Source organism: Pseudoliparis swirei, chromosome 9 (genome assembly GCF_029220125.1).
Source record: "Pseudoliparis swirei isolate HS2019 ecotype Mariana Trench chromosome 9, NWPU_hadal_v1, whole genome shotgun sequence".
Taxonomy (NCBI): domain Eukaryota; kingdom Metazoa; phylum Chordata; class Actinopteri; order Perciformes; family Liparidae; genus Pseudoliparis; species Pseudoliparis swirei.
This window is the reverse complement of record NC_079396.1, coordinates 8,444,280-8,463,555: the sequence shown is the minus strand read 5'-3', so window position 1 is coordinate 8,463,555 and position 19,276 is coordinate 8,444,280. Positions and strand designations below refer to the sequence as shown.

The following is a 19,276-nucleotide window of genomic DNA, read 5'->3' as shown; positions in this document are numbered from 1 at the left end:
CTTCGCAATAAAACATCTTTGATGGGACACGTCGAAGGAACAGGCTCCTCGAACAGAATCATGGAACAGAATCATGGAACAGAATCATAGAACAGAATTATGGAACAGAATCATGGAACAGGCTCAAAGCTCAGCAGAGCACACAAGTAAAAAAAAAAGGAAGTTGGTTCATGAATGACTTTAACCATATTATATATAATGATAATGTAAAGTTGTTATTACTATTATTAGGGCCCGATCACTGAATTATTAAGAGGACCTTTTTTCTTAAAATGTTTGTTATTATTATTTAGATTTGCGGTCAAAACAATCAAAAGACTGTAGTCAAAAAACAACGTGGATGTGGAGACAACAAAAAAGTCACCTGCGCCCCCGTTGTCACCTTTTTCATCCCTCATGAGTTTGCAGGTATGAAATATAGTGATACAATCAATCAGACAGAACTCTGTTGAAATGTGAAGGAAAAATAATGATAAAATCACTGAAATAAAACAACACTTTTGAGAACTTTTTTGTAAAGTGCCTTTTATACAAGAAAAGCAGTTTAAAGTGCTTTTAAATAAAGGTAGATCGATGTAAAATGAATATAAACAAAACGGAAAAAAATTCACTGAGGGTCATTTTAGGATTTATGGAACATAAAGTCTACAATGTGGAGGCCAGAAGCAAACACATACCTATCCAATTTCCCACTGCACATAAATATACTACAGATCTCAATTACACCGAAATAAGCAGGTTTCTTTTTTGGCATGAACATCTTCCATCAGGTGTAACCCCACTGATGGTCTTATCAGTGTGGTATACAGCATGAATGGCCCTGGAATAAACCGTGGCACTGCGTGGGTTCTCAGAACACACGCACGCCACAGTCTTTACCAAATATGTCCCCCCCAAAAAAATGAAATCTTATTTTCAAACAACCAGTACAAAATGATAGTGGGTAATAATAAATTGTAAATTAAAGTTTCTTTAATAGACATAAGACATTTTAAATTCAAATAAAGTGTTATGCAAAATGTTTACATGAAAATTAAATTAATTGAAATCAACAATGCGCCTTAAAGACAGAAATGACAAAGACAAACGTATAAATCAGTAGTAGTATTTTTCTATTAATTATGTTATTAGTTTTTTTATTTTTGAAAATCATTCAGAGCTCCACAGAAAGTCCAAAGACAATGAAATTACATTTCAAAAGGTGCCAGACAGAACACACATAATCACAATTCACATTGTTTTCAAGTTAGGATCTCAGTGTGCCACATGTAGCGTAAACTTCTATTTTAGGTTCATTACATCACGATAAAATAAAACTTTTTATTTGATATAAAAGGTTTATGACTAAATCAACTACAACTCTCTCAATTTCCCTTCAAACAAGAACTCTGTAAGAAAATCTCCTGATTAAAACAAAGATGGCACTTTCACAAACTGAACTGGTTTATGTTAATTGGCACATTTTAGACAGGAGTTTTGTGTTGGAAGACCTCCATTGATCGAGCTGTTTAAGACTTAACAACAACATGAATAAAAAGGTGTCTCTGTGGGATTCAAAAGCCCTTTAAGCAAAATGCAGAGATGCAGTTATTTGACATCAGTAGAACCATTTGGAATCTTGTAGTTTTGGTCCAGCGGTAACAAAGTAAACAAAAAGTTAATTAAATCATTGTATTTAATGAATTCAAGCAGCCTCAGTGGTTCTGTTCTGACTTTAACATGCTGCCGTCCGCTTATAAAACATTAGAAGAAAACAAATTAAAAACTACTGATTGTGTTAACAGAGCATCTAAGCTCATAACATCATACATACATTCTCAGACTCAACCATACTGCATGTAATTAATTTCATGTGCATGCATCCCTATGTGAAGTAGCATGCCGAGCTGTTCGTAGGGTGTCCCCATGCTGTTTGAAATGTGTTATTACATTTGAGGTCCTGTTGTCCTTAAACCACCATTCAGTTTACACAATGGAACTTTGCATCTCTGCTTTAGTCTCTCAAAGGCAAACTGCTAAACATTTAATGTGCTACGCAAGGAAAGGTTCCGAGACACATACCGTATCGTACAACAATTTAGCATTTTTGGATTATTTCCTCTCAGAGGACTATCAATGAAGACGTTCAGTCTTCACACTGGTGTTGCATTGCTGGAGGTAAACTGAAGGGGGCAGCATCGGTAAATATGGGACAGAGGGCAGGAATGGTCGAGAGTGTGTGTGTGTGTGTGTGTGTCCCTCCTATCCAAAATAGTAGTTGGTGGGTACGAAGGGCATCTTGCTGACTGAGGCGGGCACTGCTTTTTTCCTGACCTCGACCTGGATGGCTGTCCCGTTTTTAGCGAATGCCGCGTCCACGTAACCCATGGCTACATTCTTTTTTAGGCAGGGAGACGGGCAGCCGCTGGTCACTTCACCTAAATAAAAACAGCAGAGAATAGGTCATACGTTTCAATCCCTTTCTTGACACATCCTCAGATAATATAAAAGCCAGCGAGCCAGAGTAGAAACATTTGGAAGAAGGTTGGTCCTCCTCTCTGGTTCAGATTCACTTCCTGAGCAACACAGACTTGTTAATCCACTCAATCTTTGGCTGCTGACACAATACATCCTTTCACTCGTTCATGAATTCCACCACTATTCCACTTACAATTTGGCTTCTGCATGCAAAATAACACGTGAATGTCGTCTCAAAAAATTATGACTATAATTTATATGAATTACATCGACATGACACATTATGTATGATGTCAAACTAAACTGAATATTTCCAATCCAATTATATACTTATTTTTAAATTGCGACCCCCAGTGGCAGTACCATAACACAAACAACAATGCATTCAACTCAATGTGGCTTTAATATTGAATCTTTTTTTCTGTCTGTGATGGTGCTGTGTGTTATTTTTTTTTTTTTAACTGTTAATTTGATTTCACGTCTACTACTACCAGTGATTTCCATCCACCGGTGTTGCGCCACTCTTTTGAATGTATTGATACCGTTGTGTAAACCACTTCCACCGTGTTTGCGTGCTGACCTATGACCTTTCCATCGGGGCTGAGTATGGGTGTGTGTTGCCTGACGGGGGGGCCTGTAGACACCAGGCCGACTCTCTTCCTGGCCGTCTTGGCTTTGATCTGAGGTACAATGACGTCAGCGCCGGGGAAGTCCTTGTTCTGACGCCGACGCTTTCCTGCACGTAAGTAGACAAAGCAACAGAGTGAGTTGACGGAAGGGAAATCTCATCCAACTATTTGCTTCACAAACAGAGCTGGAGAGATTGACATGTTTTTTAAAAATCACTGGTTCCATCGCAACCTTCTTCCAAATCAGTCAGAAAAAAAAACAATGAATGCAAATATGTTGAAGTGAACACAGTGAGCCTTTCCTATGGTCCAGACGAGAGTGCCCTCCACAGGGGTGGTGCTCTCATCGATGTCATTTCCATAGAGACAAAGCCCCGCCTCCAGTCGTAGACTGTCCCTGGCGCCCAAACCGGCCAGCTTCACCTCCCCGTTAACCAGCAGCTTCTCCGTCAGCTCCACCACTCTGGACTGGGGGACGGAGATCTGGAACACAAGAGACACAGGCAGAGTGGAGAGACGGGTCTCTATCCAAGGAGTCCAGTGTTGCAGCGGGGAGGGCCTTTTTTCATTTGATATATATTTATATTATACAGAATATAATTACAAGTCATGCCATAGTGTGTGCCATGGAATAAAAACACAGAGTGAGTCAAATGAGTCTCACTGAGAGAGAAAAAATTAGACACAGATAATAAACAAACTCCCACATTCCCTCTGTTAGACATGGAGAGACCCACCCACACCCATCCTGATATCTACAGAGGCCCGATGGAGAGAGAGAGAGCGAGAGAGTGAGTGAAAAAATCCTGAATATATAAAGTAAACCATTAATCTGGAATCAGGCTGCAGGTTCAAGGCTCTTCACTTCAACAACTGCTTTAATTTGGAATCTTGATTCCATCTAGGCTTTTGGAATTGTTCCTGTCTAGGTTTTACAAACTCAGGTAGAAAACTGTGGTTTGCATTCATTCAATCAAACAGTTTGACCTGCAATCACTGAGTGCCCTTTTATGGTTAAGGCCACTGTGAGAAAAATATAGACACAAACATTGTTTTAAAGGATAGAAAGGAAGCAAAGAGAAAGAGTGAGTGGGAAATGCTGACCTCCACCCCATCTTCCCCGGTATATCCACAGCGAGTGACCCTGCAGCCAGGAATGCCAAACACAGTGGCCAAGTTGGAGGTCATGAAGGTCAGCTTGGTGAGGTCCTCTCTCAGCCCCTCCTGGAGCACCTGAGCCATGGATGGACCTGACAACCACAACGCAACCGATAAACCATCTACATATACTATGGCGTGGAGACAGTCCTAAACAGAGGAGCTCAAAATAGCCAGAAAAATAAAATAGCAATTAACATAACATTCAGTCGGGGGCAAAGAAAGCCACTGAGATAGAAATCACTTTGAAAGAGAGGAATTAAAGTCATGAAATCAAGATAGAGGCAAGGGATATCTAAAAGAAGTAAGGGTCACTGAGCCATCTTGACACCATTAAGTACAGTTATAAAAGGTCCAGACTTATTAAGCATGTCCAGTTTGGCGATTAGCACCACCTCCTGGCAGTAATATGAAACATAATTGAGAAAGTTAGATCTCCTGAATATGATAACATAACACAACACCAACTGTTTGATGGCTGGTTATTTATTGATAACAAAGATTAAGAATACTACTGGCTTGGCACTAATGTTTTACTTCCTTCTTTTATAGATTAGAGGAAAGGAATGAAGTAAAGAGAAATGTTTTACCTTGCACAGCGATCAGCGCCTCATCAAGGAACTCCAGATCCACATCAAAACCTGCAGCTTTAAACTCTGCCAGTCTGGCCTGCGGGCACAACACGCACAGATGCTAAAGACACGTGCTCTCACACACAACCACACACACACACACACACACACACACATTTACCTTCATATGCGCCGAGTCCTTGTCAGCGCAGCCAGCATTGGAGACGACGTAGAGGTAGCCCTGGTCCGTCTTCGTCACAATGAGGTCATCAATAATCCCTCCTTTCTCAGTGGTGAAGAGGGACAACGTACCCTGGGTGGGAAGGGGGTGGTGGATGTGTTAGCTTTGCAAGAAACACCCATTGTACAGTGTAAGGTGGTCGGAAACACTCCCAATGCATTGCTAATGTGTCCGTAGATACTGTTACCCACATCCCAACTTAAAAGATTGCCTCTGTATAAGTGGACAAAAAGAAGTGTTATTGTCAGTTGAACATGAAACATTCCTTCATCTCACTTGGTTGTCCTTGAGTTCTGCAATATCCGCAACAACGAGAGACTCCATGAACTTCACCCGGTCTTTGCCGTGGACTTTGCTCTTATAGAAGAAGAAAGGAAAAAAAGAAAAAGGATATATTCAAAACCAGTATCAGTGCGTTGTCGGGGGTCACACCTGTGTGCTCACCTGTGTGCGCGGATGTGTCGGCGCGACACGCGCGAGCCGGGCGCGTTATGGGAAGCGGCGCTGCTGAACAGAGAAGGTGAAGAATGTGTGAATGTGAAAACATAGAAACATTCTCGCATGTTGCTGTTACGTGCGCCTGCCTGCCAGTCTGACTCGCTGTTTCGCTGTTTTGGGGTGAATGACGTCACGTGCGACCTGGGTGGTAACCACTGTGTTAATCTTTTTTTTTTTTTTTGGTTGAAAACATTCGGGCTAATGAAAAATTCGGGGCTTTGTCCGGGTTTTTAGCTTCAGGGACATGTTCAAAACACAGCAATGGGATTTTTTTTTTCTGGCGGGTTGCTTCGTAGATCCAAAACAAATCTAATGGACAAAGTGCTGTATTTTACCACGACAATGTGCAATGGCCTTACAAGAGGTAAAGGTTCGGGAGTGAACTGCGAGTGTTTACTGCTGATCTCACCTGCAGCATGTGGCTGACGTCAAAGATGGAGCAGTGCTCTCTGGTGTGCATGTGCGAGGCGATGTGACTGTCTTTGTACTGGACAGGCATGCTCCAGCCGGCAAAGTCCACCATCTTGCCCCCCCGCTCCCTGTGGAAGTCAAACAGCGGAGTCTTCTTCGAGGCGGCCTGGGGAAAGTGAAACGTTGTGACCGAGTGTACCGGAAAAATAGGGTGTGGAATGTAGTACGTACATTTTGATGCATTATACTACTAAATGGAACAAATAATGCAGTTAGTTAGTATTTAATTGGTCGCGTGGTATTTTTCTATGTAATAACAACCACTGGAACATATTGCATCCCATCCCAAAGAGGAAGCACTCAAATGGCAGCATGACAGGTCAGTTGTTTCTACGCCCCGTGCTCTGTTCTTTCTGCCCTGACTTCTGATCTATGAACCCGCCAGTGAGGAGGGGGGTTCTTATCAGCGCTGCAGCAGAAGTGCATTATGGGGAAGAGTGTGTAAATTGTTATTTGACTAAATTGTTCAAGTCCAAAGTCAGCTGTTAATTTGAATGAACAAAGGAGAGGGGGTTTTAATGTGCGTTCACACACACACACACGCACACACACGCACCTACAATTAATGAACTATAGATTACGGCTCGCCTCATGGTTAAGAGTGGGACTTTAGTCTTTTTACCCTCATTTGCTTTGTGCAACACTCAAAGATAAACCTCTGCTGACTGAGGATTTAGAAAAAGGATATACAATAAATAACTTTTAATTTCATTCATATCCTCATCAGTGAGTGCAGTCTGAATGAAATACATAAGCATTACTGAATGATTGTGGGTCAGGTCACAGCACGGTGGAGTCAGTCACTCTGGTTTTAATAAGAGAAACCATGTTGTGCATCCCAGTGCAGTGAAGCACACAGAGGGAGGGAGGCAGTCTGCGGGGACAGATGCACATTACGTCTGCATGAACTAACGCTGCTGTGACACACTGATGGCATGATCGTAAGTCACACTAACAAAAGGAAAGCAGTGACGCTCAATTGTGACAGCTCCATCATCAACTCAATTATCCAAATTATCCAGGAATTAAAATGTAAAAATCTGACATAAAGCTTTCTCTTAATTTATATTAAACCGACTACCGATAAACAATGATCACAGGCTATATGTCTCCGACAGTTATAAAATAGGTCTAAGCAGGCACCACTGTGTCCAAAAAGGGTCCTTTGAACTCCTCGTCCAGTAAGAAGACATGCACGCGCACATTGGACAAGTTGGTGCACTTACTTCTCCGCTCGAAGCCAGCTGCCTCTTCCCCGCACAACGGGCACCGGCCAGCCGCAGCAAACCGTCCCTGGAAGCCCGCAGCCCGAGCCCCGAGCCCCCGGTGCCGAGCAGCAGCCGAGCCCACATGGTGCCTCCCGAGTCCCCGCTGAGGTGTCACGCGCTGAGCGGTCTGACGGTCACTCTCCGCTTGTTCCACCGGACTCTTCGGACTCCACACTTCGGGATTCCTGCCGCTCGTGTTCTGGCAAAAACACGCGATTGGAGAAAGGAGCAATGGCTTGTGGGATATGTAGTCGATGAGTTTGACCTGGAGTTCAACGTAGCCTCATCTAAGATACACACGGATAACATTATATGGATTATCTATAAGAGCCTTATTAATAGTATAGTAGAATAGTATTTTTTTTCTTAAAGCTGGATTCTCTAAAGTGGATCTCATAATTGTGACCCACTGTTTACGGCTTGTTAATTGAAAGCGCTATTTTTAAACGTGTTGCTTTGTGTGTTAGTTTGTTAAAGTTAGAGAGCTACACAGATATTCGTGCCGCTTATGAGTCCCAAATGTGGTCGACATCGGCAAAAACAATTGACCAGATTTGTATATGTGGTCCAAAGATGGTCTGGACCCAGGGATGGATTAACGAACGGGCCTACCGGGCCCAGGGGCCCATGAGCTCAGGGGGCCCCTAAGCCAGAGCCTCCGCGCGTGACGTCGCTGTTATTAACATTGTATTGATATGAATATGATGATATGACACGATGCGCCGTAGCCGGTATATGCTAGGCTTAAGTCATTCATGTCAGTAACAAGGCCCCAATAGTCCTACTCAGGGATGGATTACCGAACGAGCCTACCGGCACCAGGGGCCCATGAGCTCAGGGAGCTTTTGCACTACACATACACTATGCTGATTTGCACTACATGTTTCGCTTTACCTTTTCTTGCTTCTCAGTTACGGATTTTTGTAAATAGTTAATTTAAGAATTTAATAAATTATCTTTTGAATTCAAACCTTAACTCGGTGTGGTATCCCTACTATGTTATTTCCACTTTGAGCCGTGTGGTTGTAACGATTACAAAAGTTATTCATTTAATACATATAACCGAAGTCCCTGCTATCATATAATTTGCGTTATGTTGGCTGCTCAGCTCCGGTATCGTTGTTCCATACGGACTGTTTTGTTAGCGATTATTTTTATATTTTTTTGCGGGGGGGGGGGGGGGGGCCTTGACACGTCCAGGCCCAGGGGTCCGTGGTTTCTTAATCCGTCCATGTCTGGACCACATGTGATGATTCAGCACCACGAGTATGGCACAACATCAATAGGCCCAAATCAATTTGCACAAATAGGGAACAATTGGAGGAAGCTCATTGGTCAATGATAAGCAAACTGCAAAAACTACAAATTCCTTTTTTTTCAGCAGAATTGCTAATTTACTCCATTAAAATTGCACATATTTTGCACACATATTTTCTTTATTGAAAAGTGAGTAGTGAGAGAAAACATGGTGAAGGGTATCACATGGCTTGTGTTCACAGAGCCAACAGGATCCTCACAAATATCTGCTGCTTTTTTATTTTTATTTTTTTCATTGTTTTTTAGAGAGCTCTCCATGTTGTTCTGTGCATACTTTTACACTCATTTATGTACGTCAGCAGCATTTATGTTTAATATTAAATCGGCACAAGACTTCATAATGCCTATTGTACATATTTCAATTGCTATTAATGTATTTAGATCCTACATGGAAATCAAAATGTAATATCATTTGTCAGGTTTATTTGGTCTGATAAAGTTGTCCACCTGTCCTACCTGCAGGCACGTGCACAGACATTTTGCGGGGCAGGTGCTCAAACCTAAAAAAAAGGGCATCCAATGCCAAAAAAAAATTCTGACAGAGTTGAAGCATAAGCATCACTACACTGATGATGCTGTCCTCGACCTTCGTTTCCTCTGGGCAGGATCAGACCGCTAGCTTACATTTTCTTTATGAATAAAGATGAATTATTATATAGCAACAACAGTACAATCGTTCTGATTGGATAATGGTCCGTCATGCCAGCCACGTATTGCCCTCCTTGCTGGTCTGATACGGATCCGTATTGCCCTCTGACCTCATTTTCAAAATGAGCGATATTGATAGACATCAACAGCCAAGAGGAAATTCAGAAGCAGCGAAAATGTGTTATTGAAAATAATGAAGAGGAGAAACTATAGTTTGGATCACTTGTGTTGTTACTTTACTGTAAATTAAAACTATTTGAGCTGAACCGTGTTGTCCGTTTTCTACAAGATTGATCGTTGTAAGACTGTAACAGACAAAACAAAGAGATACATACCACATAAAACAATGAGGCACAAGGATAGCATGACACCGAGAGCTAGCATTGTTAGGCTCGTGAGCGCCGCGGAGCATGTCGGGGTGAAATTCTCACAAGAACTCAAATAAATGCCCCGTCGGATATCAAATCACATTTGGGGGGAGTTTATGACAGAGAGAGTAACTTTTATTCTTAAATACGGATGAATAAAAAAAATGTGTCTCGAGCAAAAAGGGCACTTTTTTCATCCAGGGCAAAAGGGCTGGTGCTTGAGCACCACTAGGGCTCTATCTGTGCACGTGCCTGCCTACCTGTGTATGCAATGCTATTTGTGTGTGTATGTGTATGTGTGTGTGTGTGTATTTGTGTGTGTGTGTGTCTGTCTGTCTGTCTGTCTGTGTGTTTATCTGTTTGTACCCCACCATGCCCTCCATCCACTGAGTCATCCTTTGGCCTGAGAAACTAAATATATCCCCATTCCTGCTACTATTTTAGGCCTGGAAGGCCAGCAGGGTTGGGTGTGTGTGTGTGTGAGCATGTTTGGAGGGGTAATAGGGTTGAGAAGACTCTCTCTCTCTCTCTCTCTCTCTCTCTCTCTCGCTCGCTCTACCTCTAGCAGGGCAGCTAAATCAGAACATGGACACAACCAGACATACTTAGTAGGAGGGGGTGGTTTTCGGGTGTCCTACAGTTGCTCAGTGACACACAAACACTCACACACACACACACACACACACACACTCTCTCATGAGGTTCCCGTTTTCCTTTATCCATCAAGGACTTTACTGGAAACGCTTTGTTTGAATTTCTTTGGATTACTTTGGTGACTGTGTGTATATTCAATGTATCTCATTGCTGCTCCCGTGGGGACGGACACATGTTTTGGTCGACGGGTGTCTGAGTGTGAGGCGACTGGGTGAACAAGAAGAACGACAGATTGACCGGAAAAAACAAGCAGAAAATAAAACCCGACACAGCTCATATTTCATGGAGACAGACGGTAAGAGGGAGGAGAAGAATAGTATTCTTTAAACTATCTTATCCCCCACCAATTAATCTGGTTCGGCTACAGTGTCTTGAGCACAGTGAGGGAAAGCAGGTAGTCAGGCGGGTAATCATCCACTCACTTATTCAGTTAGTCCTTTGGTCCTTAAGTCAAATTCTATATTGTGCCTTTATGGGATTGATAACCAGCTCCATTAATAGCCCTGATAAATCAACCATTCAAATGTTTGTTTTGTCTTCAAATAGAAACCAAGTTCATCTGTTCCACTCTCACATGATACGTCCTTCAATGCATGAAATACACAGTTCTATTTCTATTTTAACAACAGAATAACCTTTAATTCTCATCCTCTTTTCTCTTTCACTTTCAGAACCAACCCATCATATTCGTATGTAAATGAGGACAAAGCATCGGCAGTAGCTGCTGCATGTGTCGACGATGAAGTAAGCCAGAAGTATTTAGACACAATGGCTCCAAATTAAAAGCAGTAACCTCAAAATAATGTTATTTTGTATGGCTGATATTCCAATACCAACAATATCCCAACAAAGTTATGGCACACATTAGGAAGACTAATTAGCGTCCAGATATATTCCCTGGAAAGTAGCTGTTGACTAGTGGAGTGCCATCTTGAAACACCTGTCCGTCCCTCAAGAGGAGGCGACATGTCGAGGCCTCCGTCCTCCCAGACCACGCCTCAGTTCTACAGGGTCAGCGACAGAGATCTCACCGAGATTGAGCTTCATTCTGTGGATTCTATCAACGATCTCCACCGAACACACCTCGAACTCAGCCACAAAGGTACACACACACACACACACACACAACCCCCCCACCCCCACTCAGTCACAAAGGTACACACACTCACCCCCGAACACAGACACAAAGGTATTCACAAACTATGAACACAGAGCGACAGACAAGCATCAAACGCAGCACCCAGAATGCAACCACAAAGATACACACTCACTCTGAACACAGACACAAAGATACACACTCAGTCTGAACACAGACACAAAGATACACACTCACTCTGAACACAGACACAAAGATACACACTCAGTCTGAACACAGACACAAAGATACACACTCACTCTGAACACAGACACAAAGATACACACTCAGTCTGAACACAGACACAAAGATACCCACTCACTCTGAACACAGACACAAAGATACACACTCAGTCTGAACACAGACACAAAGATACACACTCACTCTGAACACAGACACAAAGATACACACTCAGTCTGAACACAGACACAAAGATACACACTCACTCTGAACACAGACACAAAGATACACACTCAGTCTGAACACAGACACAAAGATACACACTCACTCTGAACACAGACACAAAGATACACACTCACTCTGAACACAGACACAAAGATACACACTCACTCTTAACACAGACACAAAGATGCAGACTCACTCTGAACACAGACACAAAGATACACACTCAGTCTGAACACAGACACAAAGATACACACTCAGTCTGAACACAGACACAAAGATACACACTCACTCTGAACACAGACACAAAGATACACACTCACTCTGAACACAGACACAAAGATACACACTCACTCTGAACACAGACACAAAGATGCACACTCACTCTGAACACAGACACAAAGATACACACTCAGTCTGAACACAGACACAAAGATGCACACTCACTCTGAACACAGACACAAAGATACACACTCAGTCTGAACACAGACACAAAGATACACACTCACTCTGAACACGGACACAAAGATACACACTCACTCTGAACACGGACACAAAGATACACACTCAGTCTGAACACAGACACAAAGATACACACTCAGTCTGAACACAGACACAAAGATACACACTCACTCTGAACACAGACACAAAGATACACACTCAGTCTGAACACAGACACAAAGATACACACTCACTCTGAACACGGACACAAAGATACACACTCACTCTGAACACAGACACAAAGATACACACTCACTCTGAACACGGACACAAAGATACACACTCACTCTGAACACAGACACAAAGATACACACTCAGTCTGAACACAGACACAAAGATACACACTCAGTCTGAACACAGATACAAAGATACACACTCAGTCTGAACACAGACACAAAGATACACACTCAGTCTGAACACAGACACAAAGATACACACTCACGTCTGAACACAGACACAAAGATACACACTCAGTCTGAACACAGACACAAAGATACACACTCACTCTGAACACAGACACAAAGATGCACACAGACAATCTAAACACAATCACAAAGGTGCACACACACATGCACACCTTAAATGCAGACACAAAGGTACACATATGCCACAAATGCAGACACAAAGGTACACACACACACTGAAGACACCTACAGTTACACACACACACAATAAAGACACATACACACACACACACACACACACACACACACACACACACACTGTAGACAGCTACATAGGTACTCACACTGTAGACACCAACGACGGTACACACATATACACCCCGAACGCAGCCACACAGGACCCCAAAGAGAGCGCAGAAAAGGTAAAAACACACTTCGAACCAGCTACAACAGCACAGACCCGCTGACCGATCTATTTGTCGTTGATCTCAGGGTCGAGGCCTCCTCGTCCTGCGTACTCCCCCTCCTCCAATGGGAATCTCTGCACAAGTGACACGAGAACTGTCAATCAAAGAGGCCATCCGGTCAGCAGCAAATGGCAGAGTCGCCTACAGGATATGTTCACTCCCAGTTCATCACATGCCTATGCCATGGGCTGTGCTATCATCACTCTGCTTCTGCTAACAGTGTTACTCATCTTCTACTTGTTGGGTGAGATACCATATTCATTCGTTTTCATTTGTTCACCTTGATATTTCCTGGACATTTTGCATTGTGACAGTTTGGCTTTTTGCCTCCAGTCCAGCAAGGCGGCGCAGTCCGGACGTTGACTGAGGCAGTGAAGGAGAGAGAGGTTGCAGCCACACAGCTGTCACTGCTGATCCAGGAACTGCAGGCGCTGAGACTCAACCTGACAGCCATGAGAGGAGGGACATAATGTGCCCAGAAACCCTGTGTTTCAAACTGGGAACTGATGAAACCATTTCAGTTTCTAAAAAAACACTTCCACTCCCTCCTGCCCCGGTATCTGTATGAAAAGTAGCATATCTCAGAAGTATTTAGCAAACTGATGATTCAGCATTATCGCTCATAATAATGAGTAACTTTTAAGTGTTGCCATTGTGTCACACAAAGCTGTTTCTAGTTTGTGCGTCACTGACAAAGTAACATGTGTAACAACAGTCAAAATTCATTAAAATCCAATTCCCATCCATATTTTTGTATTGTGTTTTTTTGTATTGAAATTCCGCCTTTTTTTAATTATGCAAATTAAACAACATTCACAAATGCACATTTGTTTTAATTAATTTGTACATGAAGACTTTACATCACATTTTCGTCCTCTTCCCCTTGACATTCTTGCCCGGTCCAGCCCGGGTAGCACCGACACAAGAAGTGCTTGTGAAAATGTTTGCCGTTGAAGGAGCCAATGTTGATTTCATTGGAGTCAGAGGTCGTGGCTGGACTTGAGGCGACCATGCGACCAGAGCCGGGGCGTCGTCTGGCGCAGCGGCCGTTGCCGTGGCAAAGTTGGGGGCTGCAGCGCTTCGTGTCGGACCTCAGTGATTGTCCTTTAACTAACTCCCACATGCAGAGCAGTTGGTTGGCAGTCATGTAAAGGAGGTTTAGGCTGTTTCTAACAGGTTTGACGTGGGCGAATATCTCTTCATGCTTTCTGGTTTCCTGTACCTGACCATCAGCACGGCCTCCGTAGATCCTGCCAGCCTTTGAGGCAGGTAGACGCTGGGATAGAGAGCAGTGGACTGATGCCAGAGCCAGGACAGGCGGCCATTTTGGTCCTTGGTGCCCCCCTGGCAGCGTCCGGTGTAGCTTTTATCTGACCACACATTCAGGTTCAGTTTTCATCAGCACTGACACTTTATGTTGAGCAATTGCAAAAAGTGTATAATATGTCATATTTATTTTCCTCGTGAAAAGCGCTGCTGTCGGTTCTCCACTATATCAAAGCGGCCCAAATCCAGATGGACGTTGAAGCGCTGGTGACAGCGGGCCGTGGGCATGTTCCACACCACAACAAAGGGCCTGTCCTGCAGGATGGCAGGGGCGTGGGGGAGGACGACTCCATGGGGGGAGGTTGGTGACAGAGAGGTGCAGGAGAGGGCAGAGAGGAAGAGGAGGAAGAGGAGAGACATAACCATGGCTGCTCAAATTTGTAATTTGTGAAATTGGGCTATACAAAATAAACTGAATTGAATTGCTCACCCACTCACGTGTCTCGTCTTTCCTGAAAGGGGAGAAAGGGGGATATTTATTGATGAGGAGCATCTTGGCATCGTGAACTTAAGCAAATACTTAATTTGAAGCGTTTATTTAAATATTGAAATCCCGACAGGCAATAACATTGAAAAACAAAGACGAACTAATGTGTTTTCAATAATTTTCTTTATTCACAGAATCTTTCATGATTTAAACGCTATATACGATCAGGTTCTTCGATGTAAAACAGGTCTTTAAAACTTTAATGAGTTTCGTCATCATTTGTTAGCAGCAGATATGACCTTTGACCTGTACCATCTGTGCCCCAATTCCATGCTTTTCTTTAAAGATTCCCGACAAAATATAATATATAATATTATTATTATTAGTAGTTATGAATTCTTTAAACTACATCTTTCTAAACTCACTGAAAAATCTAGTATCTACCAATATGAAAATATTGTTCATTTCAAAAGGGTGAGTGCTTCCTTCCTCTCCGAAAAAGTCACTTCTCAGAGCGGGTGACCTTTAGGTTCACACGTCTCGTCTCTCTTTCTCAGTGCCGGACAAAATTTCTATTTGAATCTAGGACGGACTCAGGTGCACAAGCATATCACACACACACACACACACACACACACACACACACACACACACACACACACACACACACACACACACACACACACACACACACACACACACACACACACACACACACACACACACACACACACACACACACACACACACACACACACACACAGAGGGGAGGAGTTCCCAAGTGCATCCGGCCGTGTCTTCATCAAATGTCTTTGTGCATCCAATAGATGGGGACTCCTCTGGCGTCTCTGTAAGGAGTTTTGGTCAGAGTCTGTACTACAACCTGCCCTGCAGACTGAGGAGGCGGGGGTGGAGCAGGAGGGATGGGAGGAGGTGGTGGAGGAGGGATGGAAGGAGGAGGTGGAGGAGGGATGGAAGGAGGAGGTGGTGGAGGAGGGATGGAAGGAGGAGGTGGAGGAGGGATGGAAGGAGGTGGTGGAGGAGGGATGGAAGGAGGAGGTGGAGGAGGGATGGAAGAAGGAGGTGGTGGAGGAGGAGGATGTAAACCAGAAGGAGGAGGTGGCCCCACAACACAGGCACCCTCTTGTGGTACCTGAGCATTAATCCTGGTCTGTGTGTTTGCCTCTTCTTGTTTTTGTTCTTCTTCTTCTTCTTCTCCACTCTGCATTCGAGAGAACCTCATCAGCATCTCCATGCAGGGAGCGAACGCGGCCATGGCGCCCGCGTTCTGCACCGGCACCGACAGCACGTAGCCGAGGTGGGAGTAGAAGTGCTGCTTATCGCGGGTCGTCAGGCACAGGCGCGTGAACCCTCCGCTCCCGGCGTAGCGCTCGGCCTCCTCCATCAGGGTCCGGCCGTAGCCCTTCCCTCGCTCCGCGTCCGACACCACCACCGACTCCACAAACAGGCTGCCGCCGCGACCCACGACCCGGGACAGCCGGGCGTGGCCGAGCAGCCGCTCCGTCTCTCCGTGGCCCCGCAGGAGAACCAGGCAGACGGGGAATTCCGGACAGGACTTCTGGAGGGAGTGGACCCGGGCGGCCCGGCTCCTCTGCCACTCGCAGTTCACCAGGTCTGCGCAGGGAGCCAGCAGGTCCGGACGCCGGTGGATCGGCACCGCGCTGATCTTCTCTGGTCGTTGCGAGACGGTGAACTCTTGAACTTCTCCATCCGGCGTCGGAAGCTCACGCGCTTCCTCGACACCGCGGTCTGACGTGGGGGCGGGTCGCAGGTCGCCGCCATCGGTCGCCGCTGGTGACCTGCGGTGATCAGGTGGAAGTAGAGTCAGTCTTCATTCAACTGCTGCGGCCGATTGTAACAGCTTGACGTTAGAATTAGTTTTGAACATGCGGTTCCTCGACTCTGGGGTTAGTCTGACCACGGTCTGAGCCAGGAAGACAACATGGACACTCACGACATTGTTTGTGTAATCGAGCCGATAAACCAGACGTTCGTCAACTTGAGAGCAGCGCCCGTGGGTCAGACATGTCACCGTCCTGTGGGCCGCCCGCTCTGCTGGAAGAGGAGACACACGTGTGAGCAAAGAAGCTAGAGGGCTGATCTCCTTGTCTCCTTCTATGCTCCCTGTTCCCACCGCGACCTCCAGTCCTCTTCTTTCTGTGACGGGAGTCGTGTGCCAGGTGGACACAGATGGAGGGGTCGGTGTTCAGAAGCGGAGTCTGCTTAGATTACAGAGGGGCCTTTAGTCATCAAGTGCAAGTGACTTTTTTTCGTCCCGATGTGCGCGCACACGCCGGATCGGAGCTCTTCGGCGCGAGACGGAGATCGGAGTCGTGTTAACGCGACACGTAGAGACAGAATGACATGCTGCTGGTTAGAGACGACCAACAACAGACGTATTGGAAGCTCATTCTGCGCATGCGTTAAATGCGGTAAAAAAATTTAACTAATTAATCCTGTAATTTAATCATAACGCGTTATTTTTCACAGCACTAATATATATATGTAACCTGTGTGCTTCCTACTGTGACGTGTCAGCATGGCTACAGACTTTTTGACATTCCACAGAAGGACTCCTTCCATATAAGAATATATTCTGTTGTGTGTCCTAGATAATGTTTTATTCCAACGGTCCATCTGATTATAACAATTTGTTCAACTCCTATACTTCAAGTCTCAGATCCCCTTCAGAATAACGATTTATAATAAATGTGCTTATGTCATTAATCTTAATTAATAATAATGTTAAGATTATGTTGAACAAATGAGGAAGCCATTTGTTGCAACTCATATTGTTCCTCTCCACGGAAATCTTTAGTAAAAGGCGAAAGATGTATGCTCTCTATAGAGAAACTAGAGTGTAATGAAGACGGCAGAGTGAGTGCCAGACCAGATTCCCCGTCATACCTCCTTCGGTTACGTTTCAGAGATTAAAGTTCAGCTGTAAATAACAACAAAGTCGTGCAGAAACCCAGAACAAAGTACTTATATTGTCTGTTAACCGCATCGCAACGTTTCGAGTGAAATAATTGTAAATAGTTCAGCATAAAATTGCAACGGGCGCGCTATGCATTTTGGAAACATGGCGGTCACGCCCCTAAATTTTAAACATGTCTTCAGTTTAAAAAGTACATGTTTCTAATGGATGGAACTGTAATTTGGTGATATTTGTACGAATTAAGGACGTGAAGCGTTTAGTTACACCTTAGGGTTTGCGTTACTTTCCCCCACGTTACGCTTAAACTGTGCGCCAAAGACTCAATGAACCAAGAGAGTAATCGCCCTGGAGATACTTTTTAGTAGTCCACTTCCATGTAAGGAGAAGGACAGACCACCACGTGACGGTGGAAGTCAGTGCTGCTTGCTTGCTAGCTCATTAGCTCAGTGTTAGTCCCACATGCAGTGACATTTGTTAGATATCACGAGGAATCTGTTTAACCGGCGAACTGAACTCTCCATTGGTGTTTCGCACCACACCGTAACGTTACCTACATATTTAGTCTCGCAGGCTCGTCTTCGGCGCTCGTCCGCCCCTCACTCGTGTTTGACTGACATCTGACATGCGGTCGGTTGTAATTTCTTGCACCGCCAGGCAAAAGCTGATAGCCGTCAGTAGCGTCTGTTCCACGGTCAGTTTCTCACCGCGGGTGAACGCCGTCTTCTCTGTGACAGGAGCAGGGTTGCCAGGTCTGTGTGACAAAACCAGCCCAATGGCCAATAAAACCAGCCCAATATCAGAACTCAAAATATGCCCGTGCCAAACCATATACACTGCTTTTAAAGTCCATGTCCAGTACCGCTGCTAACCATGTTGGTGCCCTCAGCATAACTCCTTCATGATGCCCCCCTGAGATAGAAAAGTGACCCACGGCGAGCGTTGTCGACGGGGGAGGGGGTGCTAGTGAGTGTGCGCGGATGTGTCGGCGTGTACGTGCTGATCTGGAGTCAGTTTGGTAGGATTTGGGTATAAATAAATTATTTCATTTAAAATATGGATTTTTATTTAAAGATATTCATGTAAGTTGCATGCAAAATAGGTCTACCCGAACCAGCAGACAAAAAAATTCAACCCGCGGCAACACTTCAAAAGTAGCCCAATTCCGCGGGAAAACCGCGGACCTGGTAACACTGGACAGGAGGAACATGTTGCAGGTTCTCTTACTGGTCTAACAGGTCATGTACGCCACCTTGCGGATGGGAGTGCATAACGTTACAATAATAAAACTATAACAATCATGTTTTGAGGTTAGGTGTCAATTATCAGACTTCTGTTGACGCTCAAACATACTGCTATCTAACAGCGATTCACACA

At 44.4% G+C, this 19,276-nt stretch overlaps 4 protein-coding genes and 1 pseudogene across 6 annotated transcripts; 1 reads left to right on the top strand and 4 right to left on the bottom strand.

Moving 5' to 3' along the window:
* Positions 1-616: 616 nt before the first annotated feature.
* Positions 617-7,566, bottom strand: amt (aminomethyltransferase). The gene is made up of 9 exons (XM_056422270.1): positions 7,253-7,566; positions 5,965-6,132; positions 5,334-5,414; positions 4,998-5,129; positions 4,835-4,913; positions 4,191-4,336; positions 3,384-3,569; positions 3,038-3,188; positions 617-2,417 (listed from the first exon to the last, which is right to left on the bottom strand). The coding sequence occupies exons 1-9, from the start codon at positions 7,376-7,378 to the stop codon at positions 2,242-2,244; spliced, it is 1,245 nt and encodes a 414-aa protein (XP_056278245.1). The 5' UTR covers positions 7,379-7,566; the 3' UTR covers positions 617-2,241.
* hyal3 (hyaluronidase 3) lies at positions 7,429-14,882 on the bottom strand. The gene is given in 4 exon segments (XM_056423762.1): positions 7,429-7,485; positions 14,056-14,349; positions 14,352-14,581; positions 14,663-14,882. Coding segments are annotated over 4 exon segments (801 nt in total).
* Positions 10,255-13,925, top strand: si:dkey-20d21.12 (uncharacterized protein LOC556245 homolog). Its single transcript, XM_056422278.1, has 5 exons — positions 10,255-10,576; positions 10,953-11,025; positions 11,238-11,383; positions 13,216-13,434; positions 13,524-13,925. Exons 2-5 carry the CDS (start codon positions 11,021-11,023, stop codon positions 13,658-13,660), a joined length of 507 nt encoding a protein of 168 aa, XP_056278253.1. The 5' UTR covers positions 10,255-10,576; positions 10,953-11,020; the 3' UTR covers positions 13,661-13,925.
* On the bottom strand, positions 14,749-18,841 carry LOC130199071 (N-alpha-acetyltransferase 80). 3 transcript variants are annotated; one of them, XM_056422277.1, is made up of 5 exons: positions 18,457-18,841; positions 16,919-17,019; positions 16,097-16,763; positions 14,947-14,968; positions 14,749-14,803 (listed from the first exon to the last, which is right to left on the bottom strand). In XM_056422277.1, exons 2-4 carry the CDS (start codon positions 16,921-16,923, stop codon positions 14,951-14,953), a joined length of 690 nt encoding a protein of 229 aa, XP_056278252.1. In that variant the 5' UTR covers positions 16,924-17,019; positions 18,457-18,841; the 3' UTR covers positions 14,749-14,803; positions 14,947-14,950. The 3 variants fall into 3 exon arrangements, with proteins under 3 accessions (XP_056278252.1, XP_056278250.1, XP_056278251.1); XM_056422275.1 differs by lacking the exons at positions 14,749-14,803; positions 14,947-14,968 and having other exon boundaries at positions 15,675-16,763; XM_056422276.1 differs by lacking the exons at positions 14,749-14,803; positions 14,947-14,968 and having other exon boundaries at positions 15,675-16,763; positions 18,607-18,841.
* LOC130200212 (U5 spliceosomal RNA) lies at positions 17,700-17,826 on the bottom strand (annotated as a pseudogene).
* Positions 18,842-19,276: the final 435 nt, after the last annotated feature.

What these genes read in the sequence shown, in the direction of transcription:
- amt (XM_056422270.1), bottom strand. Translation starts at nt 7,378, where the DNA reads ATGTGGGCTCGGCTGCTGCTCGGCACCGGGGGCTCGGGGCTCGGGCTG. An exon ending in AGCTGGCTTCGAGCGGAGAA is followed by an intron (nt 6,133 to 7,252) that starts GTAAGTGCACCA and finishes CACTTTCCCCAG; the next exon opens with GCCGCCTCGAAGAAGACTCC. An exon ending in ACGTCAGCCACATGCTGCAG is followed by an intron (nt 5,415 to 5,964) that starts GTGAGATCAGCA and finishes TTCTTCTATAAG; the next exon opens with AGCAAAGTCCACGGCAAAGA.
- si:dkey-20d21.12 (XM_056422278.1), top strand. An exon ending in CCTCGAACTCAGCCACAAAG is followed by an intron (nt 11,384 to 13,215) that starts GTACACACACAC and finishes CGTTGATCTCAG; the next exon opens with GGTCGAGGCCTCCTCGTCCT. An exon ending in ACTCATCTTCTACTTGTTGG is followed by an intron (nt 13,435 to 13,523) that starts GTGAGATACCAT and finishes TTTTGCCTCCAG; the next exon opens with TCCAGCAAGGCGGCGCAGTC.